Genomic DNA, 23,914 nt, shown 5'->3' with positions numbered 1-23,914 from the left:
GAACCCTCTTTTCATTCAACATTTCAAGGGATAAGCATTCCTTGGACCATACTTTGGGAAATGCTGGTTATGCAAAAGTCCTAGACATCTAATCAACCTATTTCCTCTCCTAAAAATTTAGGGAGTGTATTTCTTGCATTTTCAGAATCATAGTTGGACACACATACACACATATACACAGATACAGCCAATTCTGTTAGCTGTTCTAACATCTGATATCACTCTTGAACAAAGTGTAAATGGAGCAGTTACTAAAGTCTTCCAAATTGTTAAATACTAAGTGGGACCCTGACCTTTTCATTGGTGAAGAAACATTAGTGAAACCACAGGGGCACCAAATCACTTCATTTCCCATCTCCTCTCCCTCCTTCACTGGTTGGGCTACATAATTCAGTGGCAGGAAGGGCAGCCAATTACTACTATGCAGTTGACAGATGTTCTTTGTTTATACTCATCTATGAGGATAGATAAATCTGGATTGGAAAATCTGTAATAAAAAGACAAGACTAATATTGTTGCAGATCTTTAAAAATATCCTCTAGGATACATTAAAATACTTGAGGTGCAAGGCTTGTCTCTGAAGAATCAGACTGTGAAGTCTGCTTAAAAGAGCTTGCAATATAGTTGAGGAGATCAGTACATAAAAAGATAACAAGGAAGTGTCAAATGTTGTCAAAAAGTTCTATAAAGCTCAGAGAAAGGAAAGGTCAGCATGGGTTAGTGGCCAGTGAGAGTGTCACTTAACTAGTCCTTGAAGCACAGGAGGTATTGAGTTGAGAGGAGGGTGGTGGGAATCCATGCACAAAGTCAGGAGCAGGGATGGAGATAAGGAAGTTTTGGGAGCCATGAGCAGACAAGACTGTACAGGTTGGGAGGAAAATAAGAGACTGCGGCTGGATCCAATCATGGTGGTCTCTTGATATAAAGTAATCATATATCATGCAGGGAACTGAAAGTCTTTGAAATAATTTGAGCATGAATCTTCCAGATTCAGGAAATTTGAGCTCAGGAGGCCACAAGGAATCAGTGAAGCATGAGTACTCTGCAGGACCCTAGGGTGAGGTGATGAGAATCTAGGCTAGGAAATGAGCAGTGAGACTAGAAAGAAAGAATGATATTATGAAGGAGGAAATAATCAGTGGGACTTGTTAACCTACTGAATGTGGGAGAAACAAAGAAGAAAGAAATGACTTTGGCCTTGAGTCTACACGAGAATGATTATCCTGATAGTAAACTGGTTTATACACACTGATTTAGGGTGATAATGACACAATTAAGTAGAAATGCCCAATCAAGTAATTCACGACCTGGAACTAGAAGTTGGGAAGGGCAGGCAAATAATGTGCAGAAAGTCACCACTGTATGGCATGTACTATGTGCTAGAGCCTTTGTGTGTATGATCAGTTTAGGAGAGAAACAGGGACGGACTTTGCAATTTGACACCATCTACATAGATGTCGAAGAATTGATGCTTTTGAACTGTGGTGTTGGACAAGACTCTTGAGAGTCCCTTGGACTGCAAGGAGACCCAACCAGTCCATCCTAAAGGAGACCAGTCCTGGGTGTTCATTGGAAGGACTGATGCTGAAGCTGAAACTCCAATACTTTGGCCACCTCATGAGAAGAGTTGACTCATTGGAAAAGACCCTGATGCTGGGAGGGATTGGGGGCAGGAGGAGAAGGGGACGACAGAGGATAAGATGGCTGGATGGCATCACTGACTTGATGCATATGAGTTTGGTAAACTCCGGGAGTTGGTGATGGACAGGGAGGCCTGGCGTGCTGCGATACATGGGGTTGCAAAGAGTCGGACACGACTGAGCGACTGAACTGAACTGAACATAGATGTCAGTCAAATCAGGAGAATGGTAACATTCAATGAAGACCAATTCATCATTTTCTCTACGTCCTTCACCATGAAAACAGCCATCACAAAAAAAAATAGATGCATTAAAAACTACTACATCATAGTCTGTCACAAGATCACTCACATTTTCTGATTTCCCTAAGCTAATACAAGATTTTAACAGGTGATGAGACATGGAGGGAAAAGAACTGGAATGGTTCTTTACTCCCCTCTCCCTTGAGGCAGATAAACAGATACAAAACAGGAGGCAGGAAGGAACCAGGGGAGAAAGTACTTGGGAGAGTTTCCCCTGCTGAGATAAACAGGAATGAAAGTAAACTCTTTCCTTGAAGAAGAATAACCATTTGAATGTTTCTTATTTTTCTAGAATGCATTATCAGGCATGCTATTTTATTCCCATCATAAAACCTTCTATCCACAAGCCAGCCAGGAGTCACACATTCCACCTCCAAACCTCCTCTGGTGGATCAGAGTCTCAGTTCCGCCCTGTTTTTTTTGCATGCTCACCCCAGAGCTCAGGTAAAACAGGCAGTTCAACTAAGCCTGACAGATGTTTCTGCAACAGTCAGCAATCTCTTCCATTTGCTATAGTTCTCCAGGGTGAGCAGGGTTGATCCCTTCCTTCCCTCAGCAGCCGGGAGGCCACACTGCTTAAAATTCCTCTCAATTTAAATGCTCAGGGCAAGGGGAAAATAGAGAAGCCATGACAAGAGAGGCCAGAGGCAGGTGAAGGGTAGCATGAAATTGCAAACTTAGAAAGCATCTCCGTGTGCAGTAGTAATTTAATTTAAATGTGTTTTCATTCATAGTACTCTTACTTTTTTTAAACTCTAAAGATGTAATGAACATTATAACTTTGTGTAATCACAGATTCAGCTAATGACATAACTGCTTCTAATGAACAGAACATAGATGTCCTCTTTGAATTCCCCTGCAATTTCTTGCTAGAAATAGGAAAGGGAGTTCGGAGTGGGAATCTGTAGACTGAGGGCTCTCTAAGGAACATCTCCAGAAGCGCATTCCTACCATCTAGAAGAAGGAATTCTCATGTGGAACTGGCATCTCAAGGCCCAAGTCTGTATTACAGAATATCAGATAACTGAGGTGTGCACTTCTAGCAAACTAGAAAAATAGCAAACTAAGCAAAATACTCTGAACATATAAAATAGGAGATAAAAAACTGCACAATAATGTTCGCTAACTGGATGTCCCCCAAAAGGAAAGCTTTTAGAAAAAGTTAACATCTGCTTATTGTGAAAGTCTATCACAAGATAACATTATAATGGCAAATAATATTCAGTTAAGTGCTGGGCAAAAAAATTCACCTGTCTTGACAAAGAAGCGTATTCATATGACTAACCTCCATACAACCTTGTCTGTATAATAGCCACTAAAGTAGTAATAAAGTAAAAACGGCTCAGTAGTGTCTGATTCTTTGCAACCCCATGGACTATGAATTCTCCAGGTCAGAATACTAGAGTGGGTAGCCGTTCCCTTCTCCAGGGGATCTGCCCAACCCAGGGGTTGAATCCAGGTCCCCTGCATTGCAGGTGGATTCTTTACCAGCTGAGCCACCAGGGAAGTCCAAAGTAGTAATAAAGTATCCTGTAAACAAAAATAATTTACAGAATGAGCTACATGGAATAATTAAGCAATAATAATTTAATTTCTCTATTGACTTCAATTTCTTGATTCTATAATTATATTTGTAACCTCATTCCTGAATCTGTTACCAGATTCCATGAAACTCCAAACAGAAGTTCATGCACAGCAGACCAATGAGAGACCTGTCGGAAGATGCCAAGTCCCTTTCAACTTCTGCAAGTGAAGAAGAAATAGCAGAACATTCATGTTCCAGAAGCCACCTTCTGCCTCCAGGTACAGACATGGGGAGAACACTGAGGGCTTCATTTAGCCACTCCTCCTGTGGCTTGTACTCTGAAAAAGGATTCTCAATTATAGAAAATCAAGAGCAAGATCTTCATGACATCATCAGGCAGATCTACAGAACACAGTGAGTTTTCCTGGGGAATAAAAAATCTTCACAACAAAAGTTTCAGAGTTAATTAGCAATCCCATCATATCCTGAAGTTACTACAGTTGCTCCAAAATAACAAAACATACTTTATACTCTTCTCTTACCTGCCTACTGTCCCTCTGGGAGGACGTCGAAGAGGAGGCACTTCTATGGGTGGGGGTGGATGTTTTGTGAGCAGGGGATATGCCCTTCTCGTCTGAACTCATAGCTGCAGTTACAGTCTAGTTGAACGCACTGAAGACCATGCCAATTGTGTTTCAAATTCGCAGACAAAGAAGCAGGTGATTTTTTTCAGCTTTAGTCCATTTCATGAATCAGGTTTCATTAGAAAAGAGGAGACAAATATTGAGGGTGTCCCAAACACCTAAAAATAAAATGAACAAACAAAAAAAACCTCATGTAAATGATTTAAAAAAACATTACATTAAAATCATTTTATTTAGGAAACAAACATGAGAGGAAGAACTCTGACATATTACTAAATATTATTTCTTCTAGATTTTAAGGTAGAGGATAAAAGTGTTAATATGTAACAAACATCTGTCAACATGGAAAACAGGAAGAGACCATATGTTAAAGTGACATTCTTCCACTGTATTCTCATTGTTTTAAAGCAAATTACAATGTTATGTTCTGGATCTTCATGCCAAAGTTCATCAGTTGGTTCCCCTGAAATGCAATTTCCCCTGCTCAAGGGATTATAATGGGAGCACCGTCCATATCTGTTACCAGTTTAGTTCAGTCATTTTATACATGTGACAGTTAAATCCAACACAAAGAAGTCTGTGACAAAAGTGAAAAGAGTTGATGCATTTCGTGCATCATATGATCCAATGTTTGGGAAGGATCAAGGGATACACCAGTCCATCCTAAAGGAAATCAGTCCTGAATGTTCACTGGAAGGACTGATGTTGAAGCTGAAACTCCAATACTTTGGCCACCTGATGCAAAGAGCTGACTCATTTGAAAAGACCCTGATGCTGGGAAAGATTGAAGGCAGGAGGAGAAGGGGATGACAGAGGATGAGACGGTTGGATGGCATCACCGACTCAATGGACATGAGTCTGAGTGAACTCCGGGAGCTGGTGATGGACAGGGAGGCCTGGCGTGCTGCAGTCCATGGGGTCACAAAGAGTCGGACACGACTGAGTGACTGCACTGAACTGAACGTAAGGGATACACATGTGCACCGTTATCTGTACTTCAAGACCATAGCACACCTACGCGTGATTCTCAACACCAACAGGCTCACAAGCATCTGCAGGCTGACAGGCATGTCCTGGGACTGGGGAAATGATGGAGTTGCTCCAGTTATCCACAGCCGAGAACCACGTCATTTTTCATTTGTATTCATATAAGGAAAAGTCTGCACTGTAACTACTATGGCTAAACACTTGTCCCTGTTGTTCAACTGGCAACACGGGTTCTGGGGAAAAAAGTTTTTTAAGGTAAGCATGATAGTGTAAGATGAAAAGCTTATACAACAATCTGTGTCCCCAAAGACTGACAACTAAAGTGAACTTTGTCCTCTTCTAATCAAGTGGAAGGCCAAGTTCCAGGCCCAATCTAAATACCTTGAAGGAAGCATAGACCCTTGGGTAAGTACTTTAGCACAAATCAGAAACAAACAAACAAAAAAAGCTGCTAATGATGAAGAGATATCAATCTTTAGGCTGAAGAAAAGTGAGACCTGAACTTTTCAGTCCAGGGGCAGAGACGGTCAATGCGAAAAATCAAAAAAAGGATGAAGATACATGGGGTATTAGGAGGACACACGGCAAGGGGAACTCACTGGGTCAGGAGGTCAGAGGTATCCCTGTGCAGGGGGGTTTGACCTGAGATCTGAAAGATGACAAGGAGTTAGCCAGGTGTCTGGGTGTCCAACTGGGTGTGATCTAGGAATTCATGCTGGTCAAATACAATCAGAACACATGGAGACAGTGACATGAGGGTCAAAGAAGAGCAGAGTTCAATTCCTGTAGGGCACGTTCAGCACTCAGATTTTTATCCTAAGTCTGCTACTGCTACTGCTAAGTCACTGCAGTTGTGTCCGACTCTGTGTGACCTCATAGACGGCAGCCCACCAGGCTCCCCTGTCCCTGGGATTCTCCAGGCAAGAACACTGGAGTGGGTTGCCATTTCCTTCTCCAATGCATGAAACTGAAAAGTGAAAGTGAAGTCGCTCAGTCATGTCTGACTCTTAGTGACCCCATGGACTGCAGCCTACCAGGCTCCTCCATCCATGGGATTTTCCAGGCAAGAGTACTGGAGTGGGGTGCCATTGCCTTCTCCATATCCTAAGTCTAAGAGACCATAAAGAGGTGAGGTATAACCAGATTTGTATGCTAAAAAGATCACTTTGGCAGCCATGAGCAGAACCAGAATGGGGAAGTAAAGAAGATAAGGGAAGCCCAATTAGAAAATTTGTATGCAGGTCATGAAGCAACAGTTAGAACTGGACATGGAACAATAGACTGGCTCCAAATAGGAAAAGGAGTACGTCAAGGCTGTATATTGTCACCCTGTTTATTTAACTTATATGCAGAGTACATCATGAGAAACGCTGGGCTGGAAGAAACACAAGCTGGAATCAAGATTGCTGGGAGAAACAGCAATAACCTCAGATATGCAGATGACACCACCCTTATGGCAGAAAGTGAAGAGGAACTGAAAAGCCTCTTGATGAAGGTGAAAGAGGAGAGTGAAAAGTTGGCTTAAAACTCAACATTCAGAAAACGAAGATCATGGCATCCGGTCCCATCACTTCATGGGAAATAGATGAGGAAACAGTGGAAACAGTGTCAGACTTTATTTTTCTGGGCTCCAAAATCACTACAGATGGTGACTGCAGCCATGAAATTAAAAGACGCTTACTCTTTGGAAGGAAAGTTATGACCAACCTAGATAGCATATTCAAAAGAGACATTACTTTGCCAACAAAGGTTCGTCTAGTCAAGGCTATGGTTTTTCCCGTGGTCATGTATGGATGTGAGAGTTGGACTGTGAAGAAGGCTGAGCGCTGAAGAATTGATGCTTTTGAACTGTGGTGTTGGAGAAGACTCTTGAGAGTCCCTTGGACTGCAAGGAGATCCAACCAGTCCATTCTGAAGGAGATCAGCCCTGGGATTTCTTTGGAAGGAATGATGCTGAAGCTGAAACTCCAGTACTTTGGCCACCTCATGCGAAGAGTTGACTCATTGGAAAAGACTCTGATGCTGGGAGGGATTGGGGCCAAGAGGAGAAGGGGACGACAGAGGATGAGATGGCTGGATGGCATCACTGAATCGATGGACGTGAGTCTGAGTGAACTCCGGGAGTTGGTGATGGACAGGGAGGCCTGGTGTGCTGCGATTCATGGGGTCGCAAAGAGTCGGACACAACTGAGCGACTGATCTGATCTAGATGATGAACCAGAGAGGTGGCAGGACCACTCTGCACCTGGTCCTGGCAGTTGTGTCTCGATAAGGGGCAGGAAGGGCTTCCCTGGGACCTCAAACAGTAAAGAATCTACCTGCAGCATGGGACACCTGGGTTCAATCCCTGGGTTGGGAAGATCCCCTGAAGGAGAAAGTGGCAAGCCACTCCAGTATTCTTGCCTGGAGAATTCCATGGACAAAGGAGCCTGGCGGACTTAATTCATGGGGTCGCAAAAGAGTCAGACACTACTGAGTGACTAACACACACACACACAAGGAGGGGGAAACAGCAGGCCTCAGGATGATTCCCAGGTCTCTGGTATTCCAAGCGAGAGCTGGCCAAAGGCAATCAGGATCGACAGCAGGTCATGAGTATAGCTTCAGGTGCATTAGCAGAAAGGCCCAACAGAGGCATTCAAATGGAGGCAAACACATGCGTCTGGAGTTCAGAGAAATTCAGGCTGGAGAAGAATGTTTAATAGATTATGTTAACAATACAAATATATCAAGCAACTTACATATAGATCATGTAAACTCTGCAAGCGCAAATAAATTAAATTTCATAAAGCCTATCATTATATGGTTAAAACCTGCAACATTATGTTAACTGATCATGTGATCTCAAATGTAATCAGGATTTTAATGGTCAGCTGGCTATAGAGAATATTTGAAAGAACAATCCCAATAAGTAAAAGGCAAGTGACTATACACTCGGAAAATCGGACTTGACTTGTGGTCCTTTCACAAGATTTCAACACCATTCTCACCACAGGAAAAACAAAATCTACTTATCCCCTAAATTGGAAGACTTTCTCTTGAAACAAAACTAGTGTTTGGACTAATAGACATGCAAAGAGCTGTAGAGCTCGCTCTTTGGCTTGAGATCACGTTTTGTTTAGTACTGGCAAGAGGCAGTAATAAGTCAACACTTACAAGACGATCAGCTAATCCTCTTTTATGAGGTAGTCTAATAAATGTTCTCAAGCCAAGCTCTGGTGCCAGCAAACAGAAAGCAAGAACACTGCTCAAATTCTTGATATGAAGTACTTTGCCTACTGGCCCAAGAAGCTTTAAAAGTAGATGCTGATACCCAAGCAAAAAGCATGGAGGCTCTGTGATGTTCTCAAGTGCCCCAAGGGATGATGCTGAGACAACCTAACTCGTTAAACTCTTATCCATTTGGAAGTAAATTTAACCCAACCTACATCAAGGGCCAACATTTCCTCTGATGTACTTTTCTTTTTCCCCTAATAGCATCCAACTACACTTTCCTCATTAAAATCAATGCTAATACTTTGGTTTTTGTTTTAATTTAAAATGATATTTTCAGAGTAACTTGTCTTTGAAGAAAGGGCAGCATTTTTGGTTGAATTATAATTATGAATATATCAAATAATGTCAAGAATGAAGAAAAAGTAAGTAAGAGAATTTAATTCATTCCATGAATTGTTTTTGAGGTTACTGTTGTTTCTGGGCTTCCCTGAGAGTTCAGCCAGTAAAGAATTTGCCTGCAATGCAGGAAACACAGGAGATGCCTGGTTGGATCCCTGGGTTGGGGAGATCCCCTGGAGGAGGAAAATGGCAACCCACCCCAGTACTCTTGCCTGAAAAATCCCATGGACAGAGGATTCTGGTGGACAACAGTTCAAAGGGTCGCAAAGAGTCAGACACAACTGACCAACTAAGCATGCATGCATTGCTGTTTCTACTATTTTTAAAAATCTTCTTTAAAAAATAGTTTCAAGTACCTAATATAAGGTTGAATGAGATGACCTTTAATGATCATTCCAATTTGATTATAAATCAAGTGTCTGATTAATGCTCAATTTCAAAATGCACTGACAAAAGTAAATGTAAACTCTTTGGTAGGTTGCATCTATTTATTCTTTATTCCTAGAATGTAAGAAATGTTGTGACATTAATACTTATTTCATCTCTGTCAAAGCACATATTTAGAAATCACCTAGACAAAATTCTAGCCCTATTTTAGATCACAGATTTTAAAGTCAACACCAACATAATTCCTATACTCAATGAGAAAAGTATTGTGGCTGAAAATAACAGCAATACAAGAACCTAACATCTAATTTTCCTGTCTTATTCCTCCCTCACATATCAGTGGGATCACTACAATTGTTTCTCAGTGCTATAACACTTGCATTTACAGTGAGTGACATAAAAAGCAGATTTATGACCTATGGATCTAACGACAGCAAAAGGTGGCAGGGAAGACTTTTAGGACTTGCTGTTTACAGGTATCATACATCACGCGTGTTCAGAAAAACATCTGAAACTGGGGACAACTTACCCCAGGCTAAGTTGTGATGTGGTAACAGAGAACTCCAAAATCTCAAGGGCTTACAAGAAAGGTTTATTTCTCACCCATTTACATGTCCATTAGAGGTTGGCTACTCTATATTCTCTTCATCCCAGGCCTAACAACCCCCATATGAAGGAGGAAAAGAGCCATGGCAAAACCATTAGACCAAAAGTTCTTAGAGCTTTTGCTTGTAGGCAGGACATGCTACTTAAACTCACAATTTTTTTTGGCCAAAGCAAGTCATATGGACAAACTGAAGTCTATGAGGCATGGAAGTATAATTCTCTCAGTGATTACTTGGACACAGTAATATGATGTATTGTATTTACCATAGGGCTTCCCTGATAGCTCAGTGGTAAAGAACTTGCTTGCCTATGCAGGAGATGTGGGTTCAATCCCTGGATCAGGAAGATCCCCTGGAGAAGAAAATGACAACCCACTCCAGTATTCTTGCCAGGAAAACCCCATGGACAGAGGAGCCTGGCAGGCTGCAGTCCATGAGGTGCAAAGAATCAGATATAACAACTGAGAATGAGTGCACCACACAGATATAACACAATACATTCCACCATCCTTCTAGTGGGACATTCAGACTGTATTCAGTCTATTCTGAAACAATGAGATTTATTATAGAAGAGTTCATGATAAGTATATATTTCCACCTTTGATTATTACAAAATCACCCTCTTTGTTTTACTTTATTTGATACCATTTGCTTTTTTTTTTTTTTCTGTTTGTAATTAATGAGATTTGTCCATGCTTTTAAACTTTCTACACTTTTGTATTATGTGTTCCTGTTAGAAATAATCATGTTGGGTTGTTTAAAAAAAAACGAATTTCAGCTTTCCCCATTTCTATTTACTGTTTCACTAATAGCTCACCTTACCCCTGCCATACCATTTTACGCTATATTTTTTGGTTTGTCTTTGTTTCCTTTAATGCTTGACAACTTTTCCTATGTAATCTGCCTTTCTTTATACTACTGACTTTTCCATGGTTTTAATTGACTTTTATATTTGTCCTTAATTTGGAAGATTCAATTCTCCCTTTAAAATTCTATTTGTTCTATTCTGTTTAAAATTCTATATAAATAGAATTAACTCCTTTAAGTTTCTCTCTCTCTCTCCTTTTTTTTTTTTTGGCTGCACCATGCGGCTTCCAGGATCTTAGTTCCTTGACCAGGAATCAAACCTATGCCCCTTTCAGTGGAAGTACGGAATCCTAACCACTGGCCCACGAGGGAATCCCCCCTTTCTCCTTTGTACTGTGTACTTAGTCACTCAGTTGTGTCTGACTCCTTGTGACCCCATGGACTGTAGGCTGCCAGCCTCGGTCCATGGAATTTCTCGGGTAAGAATACTGGAGTGGGTAGCCATTCTCTTCTCCAGGGAATCTTCCCAAACCAGGGATTGAACTTGGGTCTCCTGCATTGCAGGTAGATTCTTTACTGTCCAAGCCACCAGGGAAGCCTCATCCCCCCTTTAAGTCTAAATTATAGGGAACTGTGATGGAGTCAAGAGTAAAACAGTATCTTTCAACTCTTCCCTTGCAATATAAGCCTCTCCTCCTGCCGCTACCTTCCCCCCCACCCAAAATAAAAAAATTCTCCTCTGAATCCTCATTTCAACTTGGTGATTTAATCTGGAGTGTTGCAGAACTGTACTTAGGATTCTAGAGCAATAGGGAAGAGCTGACAGGACTTTTTCTCTCTGGGGCCAACTGGGAGCTCTAAGTGCGAGGACAGACTGAGTAAAGCAAAGATTTTTCTTCCCTTTGCAAGTCGTCTCCTTCTCCTCAAGACCAGCTGAGGTTCGTCATAATCAGGCCTTGGCTAGACTTTCCTCAATGTCAGATCCCCTAGAACTGGGGTCTAGTCCTCAACATTTTGACATTAGACTCTGTTTTATGTTAGTGTTTGCAATACGGATAGCTTGTCTTTCTGGATTTGCATGACTGTTTATAGAGAATTAGGAGGAGCCTCATTAGGTAATTCTAGACACCAGCCACCTGGGGTAGGACATTCTTATCAACTGACCTTATCAAGGTAAATATCATTGTACTGCTGGGTGGAATAAATTATTTTCTATCAGGATCATCACCATTGCAATGAATGCCCATTGCCATTATATACTGTACTCATTACAATATCATTATATATTACAGCTTTTTTTTTCCTTAAAGAGAAAGGGTAGGAAAGCTTTATTTCTAAGGTCATTAATCTACAGATGAGGAAAAGAAAATCGAGGACTGATTTCAAGACGGCAAGCTGCAGACTTCCAGGAAAGATGGCAGTGTGAGATCTGATAAGGGTTTTCCTAGAAAATGACTAAAAGGATTAAAGAAGAAAAAGACCATTATTACTCATTCTAGGGAATAGTGGCCACCACATGTGATAAAATCTAAGGAATCATTTAACTCAGGACAAAACCAGAATAGGTGAAAACCAACATGTGACTGCCCTTCTCAAGACAGTCAAGTGGTGTCACAGGAAGGAAGTCTGGGAAGCTCCACCAGTTTCCTCCAAGCTGGAGAGGAAGGGGGCGAGAGGCCTAGGGAAAAGGCTGGTCACAGATTACGAGCTTTCAGAGACCATGGAGGCACAGCTCTCCCAGCACAGCAAGGCCATAGGTACTTTGCCCTCTGCTGCCTCCCTTAACCTTGCCTTCTGAGAAGCATCATGGACATGTCCCAGTGCGCCCTCAAAATACAGCTTCCAATCCCCAAGCTGGCCTCTCGTGCAGGCATTTACAAAACTAAAAGGAATGAGTACAGAAACAAACTCTCTACTTGTGACCATACAAGACTCTCATCCCTCCCCACACTCTAAAGGCTCTTTACATAATAAATGAATAAGACAAATCTATGTTCTTCCCTGGTGGTTCAGCAGGGACCACCTGCCTGCAATGCAGGAGGTGCAGGAACCATAGGTTCAATCCCTGGGTTGGGAAGATCTCCACGAGAAGAAACTGACAACCCACTCCAGTATACTTGCCTGAGAAATCCCATGGACAGAAGAGCCTGGTGGGCTACAGTCTGTGGGGTCACAAAAGAGCTGGACACGATTTAGCAACCAAACAACAACAGTGTTCTGTGTCACCCAGCCCTTCAAGATAAATATAGGGAAAGTAACTATAATTACTCTTGGATTTATCAGTTTAACCATTTTATTTATTTATATTTCACTTTTAAATAAAGAAAACAGGAACCATAAATATAGAAACAAGGCTATAAAAAGTATATAGCCAAGGGACAGAAGACACTAAATTATGAGATAATTGTTGCAATCTATAATAAACAACTAAAATAATAAGTCAAAGTTATAATATTCTACAATCATCTTGACTTAAAAGGTACGCCATCTACTTAATATATATTTCCAAATATTATGAACTCCTAACAAATCCTGGAACACCTGCTTTTATATGTTTGTGTTCTTCTGTACATACACACACACACACACACACACACAGACTCCAACCCAGTATCAAGCTTAATGGTAAAAGATGATTACCATTTCCATTGATGTCAGCAACAAAATAATGATGCTGGCTGTTGTCCTATTGACACTGTGTTTTCAGAGTACTAACTTGTGAAAAATAAAAACATCCAAGTAAAATGAATGAGAGAATCAAATGAAAATCAACCAGGAAAAAAAAAAGGTTACAAAATACACATACACACACACACACATATGCATCTTCATTTTTAAGTTAAATAAGCCAATCTGAAAAGAATACATACTGTATAATTTCATTTACATGACATTTTGGAAAAGGCAAAACTATGGAGACAGAAAAAAAGATCACCGGCTGCATGAAGTGGAGCACGGAGGATTTTTAGGGCAGTTAAACTCTTCTGTATGATGCTATAATGGTCAACATAAAGCATGTTTGTCAAAACTCATAGACTGCCAAGACCAAGAGCGACCCTACAGTAAACTCTGGACTCATCAGTATAGGTCCACTGATTAAACTACTCTAGGGTGGGACACTGATAATGGGCGAGGCTATGTGTTTGTGGGGGGTGGGGGAACTCTGTGCTTTCTGCTCAATTTTGCTGTGAACCTAACCGATATTAAAGAACAGCTTTCAATTTTAAAATTTATTTTAAAAATTTAAAATATATTTTATTTTAAATTTTTTATGCCTATAAAGTTGTGGCGCATGAGCTCAGTTGCTCTGAGGCAGGTGGGATCTTCCCAGATCAGGAATGGAACCCATGTCTCCTTCATTGGCAGACAGATTCTTTACCACTGAGCTACCAGGGAAGCCCATGATCTCTATTAAGCTCTAATATAATAATGTCTTTATTTGAGAAATGTAACTTGGGCTGAGGTATTCTCTACTTGGGATACATGTCCCTAGATTTAATAATTATATATTCTTTCTAATCTAGTTTTAATTTTGTACTTGGCACGAAATTTATATTCTAGGAACATGGAAAGTTCTTTCCTCCTATTTTAGGTTTTGTTGAGCTTGGGGCATGATGCACTGAATTGTTCTCAGAACTTCCAAAAATTGCTAATCATAAAGAGATCAGGGAATACTTCCTTATTCTGAAGAACCAAACTACCTTTTATACTCTTTCCCCAAGCAATCCTTCTCCTTTGAACATCTTCTAATTGATAAAACAAACAGCCTTTCAGAAAATTATCAATGAGTAAAAAATATATATATATATTATTTGAGGTTGGAGTCCTAAAAAAATAGATCACCTACCTCCTTCCCAGCTTTCTCTATCATGTCAGAGGAAAACACCAATAAAAAATATCAGGCTCTTACCACATGCCAGGCCTGTGTGCCAAGCACTTTCCATACATTCTCAGGAACTCTCTTGTGATTCATAGTACACAGATGAAAAACAGCTGAGGAAGTTTATTAAACAGAGTCCTCATGGTGGTTTTCGAATCTATTTGACATCAAAGCCCGTGCAACAAATTCTTTCACCACTGTTTACACGTAACCTGGGCTCCCCATGTGGTGCCAGTGGTAAAGAACCTGCCTGCCAGGAGACATGAGAGATGGGGGTTTAATCCGCGGGTCGGAAAGATCCCCTGGAGAAGGGCATGGCCACCCACTCTGGTATCGCTGCCTGGAGAATCCCAAGGACAGAGGAGCCTGGTGGACTATGGCCCATAGGGTCTCAAAGAGTTGGACACAGCTGAGCACACATGCACGAGCAACAAATCAGCCTGGCGGTACTACTGATGACACAATACACGTTTACAGAGGTTCCTAGCCTGGGTTCATTAAAGGTTTAGTGTATTCTTTAAACCCCAGGAATGATCTGAAAAGTGTGCATTTTATAATACTCAGGAGATAGTCAACAGTTTTCAGTAGATTATCAAACAGCTAAAATAGTACGCCCTTGGGGGTTCATATTTTTAAAAGCATTGTCATTAGTACAGGTTTAAAAAAAAAACATGGGGTACTTCCCTGGTGGTCCTGTGGTTAAGCATCTGCCCGCCAGTACAGGGGACTTGGGTAGATCCCTGGTCGTGGAGAATTCCACATGTCCAGGAGCAAATACGTCCATGTGCCATAACTACTGAGCCTGTACTCTAGAACCCTCGAACAGCGACTACTGAGCCGCGAGAAGTCCGAGTGCCTAGAGGGTGTGCTTGACAACAAGAGAAGATGCTGCAATGAGAAGTCATGCCCTACAACTAGAAAGGAGGCCCCACTCTCCGCAACTAGAGAAAAGTCCGTGCACTGCAGTGAGGACCCAGCACAGCCAAAAAAGATAAATAAATAAAGAACTTTAAAAAAATGGCACAAAAGGTGTACAACATATTTAATATAATGAGATCACAAGACATTTGATTCTGATGGGAGCATATGCCATGGACATTCCTGACAAGACCACTTTGATACCATCACTTGATAATTTTACCAGTGCTAAATTTTCAAGAATTTTGCCAGCCACTTTTTCCTTCATTATTTGGTTTCTGACCCTTGCTAATCTGTTTTGAAAGGAAGCTTGGTAATGTCATAATTTATATTTTAATGGAAAAAATAATATTATGAAATGTTTCCCATGACTGCTAATAGGTACTGAGTGAGGGCTTTTTGGTAATAACAGGAAACATCAAAGATGTTTGCCTCTGCTTTGTGACCTTGAATCATCATTCATAAATCCAAGTAAACTCTTGCTGAGGCACCAAATGACATGAGTACTGGGCTCACGTCCCATTCCCTAGAGCAATTTCCTGTCAAAGCAAGTTTCTGTACTGAGTTGAGGTATGCTAAAGAACTGGCTAAAGCAAACAAAATGGCTTAGGTTAAAAATGTTCCTGAATTAACTCCGGTGCATTGCTACTGGGAAGGCAGAACTGGGGTAACTGCCACTGAATGTGGTAGGGTGGCTCCCCAGAAAATTAAAAACAGAATTACCGTATGATTCAATAATTCCAATTCAGGGTATCTGCCCAAAAGAACTGAGAGCAGCAACTGGAATTGAGATATGTATTCTCATATTCGTAACATCATTATTCATAATAGCCAGAAGCTAGAAGCAATTCAAGAGTTCATCAATAAATGGATAAACAATAAATGGATAAAATGTGGTATATTCATACAGGCATAACTCAGAGATACTACAGGATCATGACATGCATGACATCATCTAGACCATGGCCATACAGTGAGTCACATGAATTTTTGGTTTCCCAGTGTATATAAAAATTATGTTTACATTATACTGCAGTCTATTAAGTGTGCAACAGCACTGTGTCTTGGGCTTCCCTATTGGCTCAGCTGGTAAAGAATCTGCCTGCAATGCAGGAGACCCTGGTTTGATTCCTGGGTCAGGAAGAACCCCTGGAAGAAGGCATAGGCTACCCACTCCAGTATTCATGGGCTTCCCTGGCGGCTCAGATGGTGAAGAACCTAACTGCAATGTGGGAGACCTGGGTTCAATCCCTGGGTTGGGAAGATCCCCTGGAGGAGAGCATGGCAACTCACTCCAGTATTCTTCCCTGGATAATCCCCATGGACAGAGGACCCTGGCGGGCTATAGTCCATGGGGCCACAAAGAATTGGACACAACTGAGCGACTAAGCACAGCACGGCACTATGTCTAAAAGAAAGCGTATCCCTTAATTTAAACATACAAAATAAAAACCAATTACAATAGTAATATTAAAGATTGTTGATCACAGACCACCATAACAAATCTAATAGTTATGGAAAACTTTGAAACACTGTGAGAATTACCAAGAGGCGACACAGAAACATGAAGTGAGCAAATGCTATTGGAAAAATGGCACCAATAGCCTTGCTCCATGCAGGATTGTCACAAACCTTCAATTTGTAAAAGACACAGTATCTGCAAAGCACAATAAAGTCAAGTGATATAAAGTATTGTGTGTCTGCAGGATGAAATATTATTCAACCTTCAAAAGGAAGGAAATTCTGACACATGCTACAACATGGATGAAACTTCAAGAGGTTATGCTAAGTGATACAAACTGGACACAAAAGGAGCCATATGATATGATTCTATCTAGTAAAGTACTACATGAAATGCTTAGAGTAGTCAAGTGAATAGAGAGAGAAAGCAGAAGGGTGGTTGCCATGGTCTATGAGGCAAGGGAAATGGAGTTAGTGTTTAATAGGTACAGGGTCCCTGTTCGGAAGATCAAAGAGTTCTTGCAATAGAAAATGGTTTGCCTAAGTCCCTTTGGGCTGCTATAACCAAATACTGGGTGGCTTATAACCAAAAGCACTGATTTCTCCCAGTTCTGAAGGCTGGGACGTCTATGATCGCAGCACTGGAAGATACTCTTCTAGCGCACACTTGGCTCTCTTCTCACTGTGTCCTCAGATGGCAGAAGGAGGCAAGGGATCTCTCTGGGTTTCTTATAAGGGAACTAATTCCATTCATGACTCAATCATCTCTCAAAGGCCCCACCTTCTAATACCATCACCTTAGGGTTTCAACATGGATTTTAGGGAGCACACAAACATCCAGACCTGACATGAGTGTGGTTATCTTCAGACACACTGTGTGCATAATTGATCATACAAGAACATGTTTTTTTTTTGTAAAATATACATAAAATAACTTACAGGAGTTTTCTTACAAGGGTTTTTTTTGTTATGTTTGATTCTTTGGGAATCAACAATATATACATAAAATGAATATTTTACATAGTGGGGGTGATGGTTACAGAACAATGTGAATGCATTTAATGCCACTGAAATGCAAGCTTAAAAATGATTAAAATGGTAAATTTTATGTATATTTTGCAACAATAAAAATGTCCTTGTATGATCACTGTGGGGCTTCCCAGATGGTGCTAGTGGTAAAGAACCTGCCTGTTAATACAGGACATATACGAGACACGAGTTCAATCCCTGGGTTGGGAAGATCCTCGGAGAAGGGCAGGGCAACTCACTCCAGTATTCTTGCCTGGAGAATCCCATGGACAGCGGAGTCTGACAGGCTATTGTCCGTAAGGTCACACAGAGTTGGACACAACTGAAGCAACTTAGTATACAAGCACATAATAATAAATATAATCAACTATAATTACTTATATAGTATGCAGGCAATAATTTTACATTATTTTGTGCTCAGGTTTCATTTTCTTTATAAAATTTTTCCTAATCTACTAGAGAAAATTGTCACTTCAATCTAATAGAAATCAATATAATAGAAATATTATAATATTTCTATACATATGCATATATATTGAACACACACTGCACTGTGTGTATTTGTATTGATCCTGCACAATCTTCGAGGGTGGGGACTATGTCACTTTCAACATTATAGTCTGATATCACGGGCCACAAAATCCATTCAGATTGTTTACTGGGCTTATCATTATAAAGACTTAAAGCCTCCATTCTACACATTAAGTACAGTCGACTATGCACACAGTCTGCCTGAAGATAATCACCCTCACACCAGTTATTTGATTTTATTATATTTGCCCAAAGATAATTCAAAATAACCCAAGTGATTTGCAGACTGGAGTTCCCTATCTGTTCATCAGTCAGCTAGAGAGAAAGACTGTACAAAGTTCAACATTCCCAAGAGAAAACCTCCTGGTTGTCCTAAAAAAAGACCCACCAGGCTGCTAATGGTGCTCTAGAGGCCTGGAGCATTATTAAGCTCTGTTCTCCCAGGTGAAGAGTTGTACATTAGAAGTAGGAATGGAGGCAACAGTGTCATTCTTTCAAAGCACTGCCTGATAGGTTAGGTTGCATACACAGTTACTCTACCTGCCACCTACCTAATGTACTACCCATTATCTTCCCAATAACAGATATTTCAGAAGGCTTCAGCAGCATTTTTAAAAACTGGTACCCCTCCAGAATACCATTGTTTATGCAGACCTTTACCCGTATCTCAGATTGCCTATAATTAAATTTTCCTTGCGCTGGGCATTCAGCATGAATGTTGGTTTCAATTACTGCTCATTCATTGTTACAAGAGGGAAGAAACAGCTGGCAGTAACCAAAGATCTACTGCCAGGCCTAGCTTCTTCCGCCTTGTGAATGCAATTCCCTGGTGTCGCAATCTCTGCACACATCTAGTGGTTACTGGAGCAGGCTTACCCAGGCTCAGGAGCCAACAGCACACACCTCTCCCCAGCTCGGCCTCCAGAGACATAACCCCTGGAAACCCGGTTCAGCCATGGTGGGAGTATGGACGCCATGCAAATCAGTGCCTTTTTTTTTTGAGAGCTGAGTCTTAAACATTTATCTGTACCCTGTGGCCCATATCGAGTGGCACTTTTTCCTCTTATGTTTACATTAAAAAATCTCATTGATTGCCTGGGTTAGAGATGAATCCCAACTCTGCTAGTTCCACGCTATGAAACCTCTGACAATTTACTTAGTTTCTCTGTGCCTCAGTTTCTCCATCTATAAAACACAAGATAATAACATCCTACGTCACGGAATTGTGAGAAGTAAACGCAATAGTCTATGCAAAATGCTTAGGATTATTACACATGCTCTTCTGACCCCCCCCTCAGCAGACTCTGTGAGGGGAAAGAGACTGGACGGCACACTGTATCCAAGACCTTTGCCCTCCTCCCAGAGCAGCTTGTTCAGGACGCTTCAGTCTCAAGACTTTCCATTTTGAGACTGATTTGATCCATGACGCTATTTTATCAAAAGTCTCTATGTAAAAGCTTTGCCAATTTTCCATCAAAGGATAAAAAGTATTTGGAAGAAAAATGCTAAATTAATGTAAAAATCCAAAAAATAGAAAACAACATACCGCTATATGCCTTTAAATGAATTTTCTAGCCTATTCTTATTAAAAATAAGCTTACAAATAAATACAAGAGAACAATCAAATAATGTACTTATTAAGATTATTTTGGTGTCAAAAATACTTGAGATACTGATATGAAGTAAAGGAATGGGGTCCTGATGGTTTGAGGTCCAGAGAGTGTCAAATTCATGCTATATTATAAATAACAAAGAAATGGATGAAAAAAATACCTGACTTTGAACTTTCCTTTTTTATCAGATCACGTGATCCTACATCTCAGTGTCTTTGCTTCCTCTGCACCGGGAAGATACTTCTGTGCCCAACTTACACTGTGAGATTTTATGAGCATCAAGAAAGAAAGAATTACTTTAAAATACACATACACATCTTAGAGTAAAGCTGGCAGGTTGAACACAGGATCTATTTCACTTCCAAACACCACTGAAAAGAACAGTAAAGGGACTTTTCAAAGTAGAACTTCGTAACAGTGATGAGGACAGAATGTGGGGACTAGAAAACAGATAAAAGTGGAAAAATTGTATCTGAGTCATTAGTGAATCCAGTTGATAAGACAGTGAGTGGAAGTTTAAGGAATTCAAAAAGAGGCCTAAAATGTCACTTGATACTGAATTGTGATGAAGAAAGGCTACTGTTTCACCAGATTTTAAGTTGGGAAATGCCAGTGCTATCTACAATAGAGGGTTTGAAAGGTGGTGTCAGGAACCTGCCACCTGGGAACTTATTCCAAATTCAGTCTTTTTTTTTTTTAATTGATGTACAATTGGTTTACAATATTGCATCAGTTTCAGGTGTACAGCATAGCAATTCAGTACTTTTACAGATGATATTCCATTATGGGCTTCCCTGGTGGTGCTAGTGGTAAAGAACCTGCCTGCCAATGCAGGAGACATAAGAAATGCAGTTTTGATCCCTGGGTTGGGAAGATCCCCTGGAGGAGGGCATGGCAATCCACTCCAGTATTCTTGTCTGGAGAATCCCAAGGACAGAGGAGCCTGGTGGGCTACAGTCCATACAGTCGCATAGAGTCGAACACGACTGAAGTGACTTAGCACAGCACACATAGGTTATTATAAGATAATGGATATAATTCTCTATTCTATGTAGTAAATCCTTGTTGCTTATCTATTCTATATATAGTAATTTGTATCTGTTAATCCTATAGCATTGGTTTGTCCCTCCCCCTCTTCCCTCTCCCTTTTGGTAACCCAAGTTTGTTTTCCATATCTGTGAGTCTGCTTCTGTTTCATATATGCATGCATTTGTATTATTTCTTAGATTCCACATAGAAGTGATATCATACAGTATTTGTCTTTCTGTATGACTTAACTTCACCAAGCATAATACTCTCTAGGTCCATCTGCTACTGCTGCTAAGTTGCTTCAGTCATGTCTGACTCTGCGACCCCATAGACGGCAGCCCACCAGGCTCCCCCGTCCCTAGGATTCTCCAGGCAAGAACACTGGAGTGGGTTGCCATTTCCTTCTTCAATGCATGAAAGTGAAAAGTGAAAGTGAACTCGCTCAGTCGTGTCCAACTCCTAGCGACCCCTTGGACTGAAGCCTACCAGGCTCCTCCATCCATGGGATTTTCTAGGCAAGAGTACTGGAGTGGGGTGCCACTGCCTTCTCCGTAGGTCCATCTATATTGCTACAAATGGCAATATTCCATTATTTATGGCTGAGTAATATTCCAGGCGTGCTGCAATTCATGGGGTCGCAAAGAGTCGGACACAACTGAGCGACTGAACTGAATATTCCAGTAGCATGCATACACACACACACACACACACACACACACACTCTTCTTAATCCAACTGTCGATGGGCACTTGGGTTGCTTCCATGTCTTGGTTAATTATATGTGTTGGAGTGCATGTCTCAATTTAGTGTTTTTGGTTTTTTCCAGATACCCAGGAATAGAATTTCCAAATGAAATTCTAATGAAATTTTCAATGAAATTCATCCATACCAATGAACCAAATACTCTGAGGCTCAAGACTGTTTTAACAAACCTGTAACTATGCAGCGGGTGTAGACAATTACCAACGGGGCCCTGCTCTTCACAGGGCATAATTATACAGCATTAGACACAGATTCACTCCCAAGGTAAAGACCGAAACCTCAAAAATGAAGGGATTTTAAAGATGTTTCCTGCAAAGTTTAAAATAATAATAATAATAATTTTAAATGATAACTAAAGTATATACATTTTAATATTTCTAGAAATGGACTTTATGTTACAAAACTATTTCTGAAAACTTCAGCAAGCTCATGGAAAAATTTTACTACAAAACAGTACCTCCATTTATGAATAAAAAAGAAAATAAAGCAAAAAGCTCTATCATGAACCAACAAGACTTTGTTGTCTACTAATCCTTGGGATTGCAAAATTTCTTGGATTCCAGATTCAGAAACAGAAAGACATAATCCAGTCACTGCCATTGACTAGAACGGAGGTCAGTAAACTTTTTATGTAAGGGTCTGGTATATATACAACCTCGTTGCAGCTATTCAACACTACCATTGTTCAGTAGTTCCCCCTTATGAGTGGTTTTGATTTCTGATATTTCAGTTATCCACGGTCAACCATGATCTGAAAAATATTAAATGGAGTATTTCAGAAATAATTCATTTGCCTTAACTGCATGCCGTTCTGAGCAGTGTGATAACATCTCCTGCCATCCGACTCTTTCCTTCCCAGATCATGCATCATGTCTGTGTCGAGCATATCCCACCTATGAATCACTTAGTAGTTGTCTGGGTTATCAGATCATTGGCTGTAGCATCACAGTCTTTGTGTTCAACCAACCCTTACTTGACTTAATAATGGCCCCAAAATGCAAGAGTAGTGATGCTGGCAATTCAGATCTGCCAAAGAGAAGCCATAACGTCTTGCCTTTAAGTGAAAAGGTGAAAGTCCTTGACTCAATAAGTAAAGGAAAAAACTGTATGTGGAGGTTGATAAGATCTACAGTAAGAATGAATCTTCTATCTGTGAAATTGTAAAGAACAAAAAAGAAATTTGTGCTAGTTTTGCTATCATACCTCAAACTGCAAAAGTTAGGGCCACAGTGCGTAGTGCTTAGTTAGGATGGAAAAGGCATTACATTTGTATAATATTTTGAAAGAGACCACATTCACATAACTTTTATTATAGTCTATTGTTATAATTGTTGTATTTTATTATTATTAATATCTTACTGTGCCTAATTATAAGTAAAACTTTATCACAGGGGATTACAGGAGTGGGAAAGGAGCCATAGACAATATGTACCTGAATAAGCATAGCTTGTTCCAATAAAACTTTATTTACAAAGCAAGACTGCAAGCTTGTGGGCTATAATTTGCTGACTCCTGAACCAGATTTTGAACGATCAGGAAGCATTCTTGGGACCAGATACTACAGAGTACTTTCAAAGATTATAGATTACCAAGGAGTTTCCCATGGCAGGTCTGTTAATCTGTACTAAAGAATCCACCTGCCAATGCAGGATATGCAACAGACACAGATTCAATCCATGGACTGGAAAGATTCCCTGGAGTAGGAAATGGTACCCAAGTCCAGTATTCTTGCCTAGAGAATCTCAAGGACAGAGGACCCGGCTGTGCTACAGTCCATGGGGCACAAAGAGTTGGACATGACTGAGCGACTGAATACACACAGTTGGCAAAGTTATTTATAAAGAAGATATTGAATTGACTAGCTTCTTGCCAACTTCAGATTTTTCTATTTCCTCTAACATGTGAAAGTGTGAATACCTCAGTCACGTCCGACTCTTTGTGACCCTATGGACTGTACCCGCCAGGCTCCTCTGTCCATGGAATTCTCCAGGTGAGAATAGTGGAGTGGGTAGCCGTTCCCTTCTCCAGGGGATCCTCCCGACCTGTTCACTGAACTTGGGTCTCCTGCATTGCTGGCAGATTCTTTACCATCTGAGTTACCAAGAATGCCACCAACATGTGAAAAAAAAGGTACTTTATGCTTAGAAATACATGAATTGAAAAACACTAATAAAACAAA

General features: G+C 40.6%; 1 protein-coding gene across 14 annotated transcripts in view; it reads right to left on the bottom strand.

The window, feature by feature from the left end:
- Positions 1 to 23,914, bottom strand: part of OSBPL6 (oxysterol binding protein like 6) — a 217,533-nt gene that overhangs the window by 86,003 nt on the left and 107,616 nt on the right. For all 14 annotated transcript variants that reach the window (XM_070358938.1, XM_070358952.1, XM_070358932.1 and 11 more), the window contains one exon: positions 4,010 to 4,269. In XM_070358938.1, coding sequence (XP_070215039.1) covers positions 4,010 to 4,111 — 102 coding nt within the window. In that variant the 5' untranslated portion in view covers positions 4,112 to 4,269. The remainder of the gene's footprint in view (positions 1 to 4,009; positions 4,270 to 23,914) is intronic.

Source organism: Bos mutus, chromosome 2 (assembly GCF_027580195.1).
Source record: "Bos mutus isolate GX-2022 chromosome 2, NWIPB_WYAK_1.1, whole genome shotgun sequence".
NCBI lineage: Eukaryota > Metazoa > Chordata > Mammalia > Artiodactyla > Bovidae > Bos > Bos mutus.
This window is presented reverse-complemented; position numbering and strand designations above follow the sequence as displayed.